At 37.2% G+C, this 7630-nt stretch overlaps 1 protein-coding gene across 1 annotated transcript; it reads left to right on the top strand.

The window, feature by feature from the left end:
* The first annotated feature begins 3212 nt into the window (after positions 1–3212).
* Positions 3213–5204, top strand: LOC130732485 (putative expansin-B2). The gene is made up of 4 exons (XM_057584522.1): positions 3213–3491; positions 3684–3796; positions 3912–4102; positions 4558–5204. The coding sequence occupies exons 1-4, from the start codon at positions 3296–3298 to the stop codon at positions 4889–4891; spliced, it is 834 nt and encodes a 277-aa protein (XP_057440505.1). The 5' UTR covers positions 3213–3295; the 3' UTR covers positions 4892–5204.
* Positions 5205–7630: the final 2426 nt, after the last annotated feature.

Raw genomic sequence — 7630 nt, 5'->3', positions numbered from 1 at the left:
CCGAAATCTCGGTTTCAGTTGGTGAAAATCACCAAATCTTCAAAACCGCCAACGTCTGTTCACTGGCGACGGGTGGTTCGGGTTCGGTCTTATCGTACAACGGTTTAGTCGGTCAGTTTAAGCAGCAACAAAAATTGCAGAGGAAAAGGAGGAGAGAAGGAAAAAGATGCAATTTTTCCACTAAAATTCCATATTGCAATACAAAAAATGTACAATAACTCAAATCAGAACTAGATCCAAGAGGAAAAATGAGAAATTTATACATCTAACAAAACTCAAAAAAATAGGGTTTTCAAATCTGGAGAAGTGGTGGTGGCTTTGCATGGAGAGATCGAGTAGATCCAAGTCGCGGTGGAGCTCATCACTAGCGTTCGATGCTTCATCATCACTAACTTCTCTTGTGCATGCGACGACGCTGTGGAGGTGCAGATGATGAAGTCGATCATGGAAGAAAAGTCAATCTTCTTCGGCAATGGGGCTTGGTTCTGTGACCGGTGGGACTTGGAGGCTGTGCGGCGATGAAGATGAAGGAGAAGAGAGAAGAACAGTTGCGGCTAGTGTAAGATGTTGAGAAGAAGGAGGTTGTGGTGCTGCTAGGGTTAGGTTAAGATGTTAAGTGGGTGGCGACTGAAGGTATTAGGTTAAGATGTTGAAGAGAAAGTGAGAAGGAAAGAAGGTGAAGGTTCTGGAGAAGGGGAGAACGACTGAAGGTATTATAGGGTTAAGGAGTATTTATATGGCATTGGTTTTTTTTTTCTGAACGGTGGCTTTGGGTTAGGCTTGTCTTAGGTCTCTAGGTTTTTTTATTAGAGTGGGTTCGGTCGGCTCAGAGGTCAAATCGAACTCGACCAAACAAAACCACCAGAGACCGATTTTTTCAACCTGCGAACCGAACCGGCCCACCCGAGAGGCCTTTTTTTGGCAGCGGGCCGGACGGGTTCGATCAGCCAAAAAAAGGCTGGACAACCCTAATTTGGGGTATAAACTTTGTTGGTTTTCAAAACAAAATCTTTTGTTGCTGAATGTGTGAAAATTGATCATTGGGGACATCAAATCCCTCAGGTTTTTAGTCGAGATTCTACCTCCAACAGTTTGGTTCATGTGAAGCGAAATGCTAACGTGGTGGCAAACTAATGTCAAAATTAGCTTTATGTAATCCTGCCATATGTGGGTTGAGGAGGATCATCTGAGTTACAAACGATCTGGTATCACTTTTTTTTTTTTGGTATTTCGAAACTGGTATCACTTTCTAATAATGAAATATTACTTAATGATAAAAAATCTAGTTTAATTTCTGCTTTCAATCATTTAATATATAATAGTTAGTTATAAAGGTGAGAGCCAAAAAGGGTGAGAGCCAAAAAGTAGTGTATTTCTTTTTGAATCCAAAATTGTGTATTTTGTTTTTTGAAACTCAAAATTGTGTATTTACTACTTAATAGAAATTGTTTTTAAATAATTAATAGAAGAAATAATGCATTTAGAAGTAATTAATATGAGGTTTTACTAAATAATAACAATTGCCGCCCAAACTGAGCATGCGAATGAAAATCAATTTTGTTGACGTAATACACACTTCATTCCCTACAGTTGCGTTCTAACTTCCGCTAGCCAATGAGTTCAGCTCTCTCTACCGATCGAACACAAAGTCGTAGTAGCGTTCTATTTTTAGTTTTATATGTACATGCTGGGGACTAATATCTCTAGCACATGTTCAGTGTCAACTAGAAAATAAGAATGTAAGTTTCAAAAAAACTAAACAAAACTTGAAAATAAGAATATAGTACAGTGGTGGTTGTTTTGACTCTTTAACCATTAATCCAAAGGACAACATATATACTTAGCATATATTTTGATTAATAAGTAATATGTTTATTCTTGTTGATTATTACTCGTGTAACGTGTACATCATTCATATGTTATATGTTTAATTAATAAATAAAAAATATTTCCCCAAAAGTTTACATTACGAAATAATACAGGAAAATTAATTTATATTCTGATTGGTTTTATTTGTCATTATTTGGAGTGTACGTACGTATTATATTAGAGTACATGTTTACAAGCCGAGAGCTACTTCTTTTGATTTTATCTGCATTATATACCAATCAGAGTACTATCATTTTAAATCCTTTAATAATTTTTTTGTCTTGATAAAATGAATCAGGTGCTTGTTATTAAAAGGCAATCTAGCATAAGATATTGCTTTCATATCAGATGAAAACGTGAACGAAATGTCTCCCATCTCAAACATCTCATTTGTCTTGTTCTTTATAATGAGACTCAAAATTCTCTCTCATGGTTTATGACACTTTCTAATTTCTATAGTACCGTCTTGAATATTTTTACTTAAATTATGATTCAGTTGAGGAATCTGGGTGGCTGTTAGGGTGTAATAGCACCCTAGGTCTTGCATGGTGCAAGACCAAAAAATACCTGCTGTACCAAGTAAATTTGACCGGTTATATTAAAAAATAAGAATTAAATGATTTAGTTAATACCATTTTTACCCTGATGGCTTGACCCAATTGAATAATCTGCCACCATTTAATATACTCTACTGACCCAATATCACCATCTCCACCGAACACACACAGCCAACATTTCCATTGAAATGAGTTGAACCAGATCTTTCTCCTCACCATTCCTCCTTGTTTCCTTTTGCCATTTGAAAGATTGTGGCTAGTTGAAATTGTTATAAGATTGTAAGATAATAAGGTGGGTACAATCTTAGGCAGAAAAATCAAACCCGTATTCAACACGTCCATGAAACCTGAAGAGTGGCGGTGGAAGAAGTACTTCCGTGACAGTGACCTAATCCACCATCGACACCGAATCCACCATCACAAGGGAACAACAACCCCAGTCTATCAAAATCAGGGATTGCACGGTGCCAAGCAATCTCAGGCAGAAAATTCAAACTCGTATTCAACACGTCCATGAAACATGATCCATGATACCCGACCCAGAAAGCAGAATAGGAAGGGGCTTTCCTGTCATATACACACTTAATTTAAAAAAAAAATATTTTTTTCCTTTAACAAGCAGATCCGGTAACCAATTTTAGTCATAGCCAGATGGCATATTCTAATTGAGCCATCCCTCTCTTGCACCGGTGCAAGACCCACACCATATTGCACCTTATCCTCAACCAGGAATCTGTGCACTTCTCTCATGAGTTCACTCTATAAATACCCCCACTAGCCATATCACATATTCTTCACACCAAATACATATCACAACTAACTATCAACTACCTAGGGTACTAAGAAAATCCTTGTAGTTTTCTGATAATATGGCTCTTACACTTCAAAGTGCATTCTCCCACCTACTCATCCTTCTAGGTGTACTCTCAATATTCCTAGTGACCCCTACCGCTTGTTTTAATCCCAAAAAGCTTGTTAATGTTTCATACTCCTCATATTCTGGTTCAGATTGGTCTCCTGCATTGGCCACTTGGTATGGACCTTCCAATGGTGACGGAAGTGAAGGTAATAGAAAAAAAATTCAATACATTTCACACCTCACTTTCGAGGTGGAAGTGAATTCGGGTTGTGATTGAAATTTCTTTCCAAAAAAATAAAAATAGTCACATGAAATGAAGTTAATCCTTTGTACTAATTAATGCTGAAATAATAATTGACATAGTTTTCAATGATCATATGTGCTACTTATATATGTAGGTGGTGCTTGCGGATATGCTGAGGCTGTTGGGCAAGCTCCATTCTCATCATTGGTATCAGCCGGAAGCCCTCTTATATATGACAAGGGCGAAGGTTGCGGTTCTTGTTATGAGGTGCAAAAGATTAACACACATAGCAAATTTTTCAAGAATAGTATTTACACAAATGCAAGGAATTCAAAAATGAATATATACAGTATTTAATTAATATTTTTTTTGCACTTTTCAGGTGAAGTGCACAGATTATTCTGCTTGTTCAGGCAACCCTGTGAGAGTAGTGATCACTGATGAGTGTGCTGGGTGTGGCTCAGATGCTGATTATCATTTTGATTTGAGTGGAATGGCTTTTGGTTCCATGGCAGTTTCAGGTCAAGATGAGGAGCTACGAAATGCTGGAAAAATAAACATTCAACATAGAAGGTAGTTAATTCAACTTTAGGTGTTAAGTAGATCAGTAATTAAATATTCGTAGTGGGACAAAATTCTAAAAACCTTTTACTATTTTCCAATAAATATTTCAACTTACTTGACTTTTAATTTTGGCCTTTTAGTTATCATGTTTTTGTCACTAATTATACATTTTTTCACTAAATTCTATGTTGCACAGTGGACCATGTTAGAAACAAGTTTACATGAATTATGTTTTTACAGCTAACATTCAGTATATATATTACTCTTTAATTTATGCAGTGGAGTATTAATAAAGTGCTCATTATTATGTTCTAAAAGTAATTTGCAGAGAAAACCCTTTAATTTATGAACTATATTTTCTTTGATCCACAATATACAAAGCATTTGTTTTTACATATTTTACACTTTTTTGTTTTCAATTAATTTTGGTACTAACAATTAGCTAGAGATGTTTTTTTTTTCAGAGTTGAATGCAACTATCCTGGTAGGTCCATAGCTTTTCACGTGGACTCAGGTTCCAATCAACAATATTTTGCTATCTTGATTGAGTATGAGGATGGGGATGGTGATCTTGCTAGTGTTGAACTCAAGGAAGCTTTAGACTCAGATTCATGGGATTCCATGCAACAATCATGGGGTGCAGTTTGGAAGTTTGATAAAGGCTCACCACTGGAAGCACCATTCTCTATCAAGCTAACCACACTTGAGTCCGGCAAGACTATCGTGGCAAACAATGTGATCCCAGCAAATTGGACGCCTGGTCAAACATACAGATCAATAGTGAACTTTGCAGTCTAGAAACCGTTTTGGATGCGGATTTATTGGAGTTTATCAGAACTTATCTATTAAAAAAGTCTGGATAAACTCTAAAAGTTCTCTTTAATCCGTATTCTAAACGAGCTCTAATGAAGACATGTATTAAAATGTATCATTAGCTTTTAGCTATGCTACATAATATATTATCTATAGCGATCGAAGATGATAGCCATATGTACTTTCGTCCTATTAGTGGACTTTGGATTAATGTCTTCTTCAATGTATTAATTATTATGAAGAAAGTAATGCTTGTTATGTGTTAATTATTTTTTTGAAAGCAGAATATATATATATGGGATCACTTAATACTTGACAACCATCCAATAAACATGTATTAAGTGTTTTTTTTAAAGAATTTTTAAATTTTGCTCAAATTTATCATAATTTTTTGTTCTCTTGTAACAAAAAAAATCTATCATAAATTCTATTATGACCCCACCACCCCTTTCTTCCTACCCCTCCACTCCACCACCCTTTCCTCTCAATCTCCTCCCCCTCCTTGACAACCATCGCCGCCGCCACCGGGTCTTTGATCCATGTTCTAATCAAAAGCCCCATAAATGCTCACTATTTGTCCCTGGAAGCCAAGAACTCAACCAACATGAATGTAATCATGCGACTTTCCTTTCTCCCTCCAACAACAACAATAGCTTCAATTTAATCATCAAAGATCTCATCTGAGCCACTATCGCTTCGACATAGTGATGGTTGTACATGTTGTCTTGCATTTTGTCAAAACAACCGATTGTCGAAGCAGATGCCATGACATTTGATTCTGCGAAGCTAGAGCATCAGTCCTCAACTTGAGTTTCTGTTGTGGGCCCTCTGAAGATTATTTAAAGATATGTTTTCGTGTTACTTGAGGAACAAGTAGCTATTCCAGAAGGGTTTTACTTATGGGTTGTTATTTGTTGAAACAATCTTTGTTAAAAGATTGGTTTCTATCTTTACTTGTGCAATAAGTAAAAAAATCTATCATGATTGCGTTTTGAATTGCAGTTGCTGCAATCTGTTACTTCAGCCCATGCTAACCCTAGAGCCCATGCTATCGCTGCTGAAGTCTATAAAAGGATGAATACCTAAAATATTAAGACCACCGAAGCTATTGAGAGAGATCAAGTGTTTTAGGATTTGTGATTGTGCTTTGTCCTTTGTTAGTTGTGAATCATCTTTGCTCACTTAGTCTATAAAGCAAAGAAGGGTTCTGTGTGTTTGATTGCGTTCAAACTCTGATTGTTCATTGTGTTTACCAATCACTGTTGCAGTGATTGAGAGAAAGTGAGAGGGGCTCTCATACTTAGGTTGAGATTCTAAGTAGAATTACACTGGGTAGATTAGGAAGTGAACTATGAACTGTTGTGTTCATGAGTGTCTGTAATTCCTGAATCTTGAGATAATGGATTTCCTTTCTTTGGGTGCAAACCCTCCAGACGTAGGTGAAAGTTTTTCACTGAACTGGGTTAACAATTACTGTGTTTTGTTGTTTCTGTTTTTAAGTTCTGTTTTACTGTTAAGCGATTGTCGAACCTATTGTCCCAGCATCGTGCAGAACAATCGTACTACAGGGAACTTGAATTACAAGTGATGTAAACCAGGGAAGGGTCGCATGACCACCGACTCCCTGTTTCTAGACACGAGGCACCTCGCACTGTCACGACACTCCGGCGACAAATCTCATCGACAAATCCCCAACAAATCTCATCAACAACATGTGACTTCACTCTCTCCCTCCAACAACAACAACAGTTTCGATTTAATCATCAAAGATCTCATTTGTGTCGCTATCGCTTCGACATAGTGATGTGAACCGAGGAAGGCCATCTCTGCCAAAGACATCGGTTATCAAGTACCAAATATAGATACAATGTAGGGAGCGATGGGTCGGTGGAAAAATTAGTTCTTGAACGACAATAAGAGTGGTGAGAAAATGAAAACCCTAAGATAAAAATTGTGATTTAACAAGGAATGGGTGCAGGGAGTGAAAACCTTAATTGATGAATGGAATAGGAAGTAAAGAGCTCCGTTTAGGGTATTTCGCATGAGAAGTGGTGAAAGCATCGATGATATGCATTTGGAGATTGAGGAATCTCTGTAAAACAAAAATGAGAGTCAGCGTGCTTCAATCCAATATATGGCAGTGCGACGGTGGCGAGAGAGATTCAAGATTCAGTGATGAAAGACGGAGGGAAAACCCCAACAAACAAAATTAGGGAGGGTTGGTGATAGGTGGTTGTGGTGGGAAGGTGAGGAGGTTGAGGGAAGATGGAGGCGGTGACCATGAATGAATTTCCAACAAGTAAGGGCCATACCCAAATTTTGTAACAGAATGAAAAAGGTAAAGTTTTCCGATTTTGATACTATGAAACATCCTAACCTTAATGGAGTGTTTGTTTGTGATGTTGTTGAAGACTTTTCCATGATTTCTAGCAAGGACCCCTTTGAGTTAATTGAGGTTAATTTTGAACTCAATCAAGTTTTTATCAACCTTGTGAGTCAACACCGATATGGGGGTGCATCTGAGGAGAATTTCCATGCCCACATAGTCCGTCTCACTTAAATCAATAGCACTGTAAGAAAGAAGGGTATGTCAAGTGATGCACTAAGGCTTAAACTTTTTCCATACTCCTTGAGGGATGAAGCTAAAAATTGGTTTTATTCTCAACCTAAAGAGAGTGCGAGATTTTGAAGGATTTTGTGCAGAGATTCAGTGAAAGGTTTATA

This window comes from Lotus japonicus, chromosome 1, assembly GCF_012489685.1.
Source record: "Lotus japonicus ecotype B-129 chromosome 1, LjGifu_v1.2".
In the NCBI taxonomy this organism is placed as follows: Eukaryota; Viridiplantae; Streptophyta; class Magnoliopsida; order Fabales; family Fabaceae; genus Lotus; species Lotus japonicus.
The sequence above is the reverse complement of the archived record's forward strand: the minus strand, read 5'-3'. Positions and strand labels throughout refer to the sequence as shown.

Excerpts from the sequence above, each read along its gene's own strand:
- LOC130732485 (XM_057584522.1), top strand. The coding sequence starts at position 3,296 with ATGGCTCTTACACTTCAAAGTGCATTCTCCCACCTACTCATCCTTCTA. Across the intron at positions 3,492-3,683 it reads CAATGGTGACGGAAGTGAAG|GTGGTGCTTGCGGATATGCT; the intron begins GTAATAGAAAAA and ends TTATATATGTAG. Across the intron at positions 4,103-4,557 it reads ATAAACATTCAACATAGAAG|AGTTGAATGCAACTATCCTG; the intron begins GTAGTTAATTCA and ends TTTTTTTTTCAG.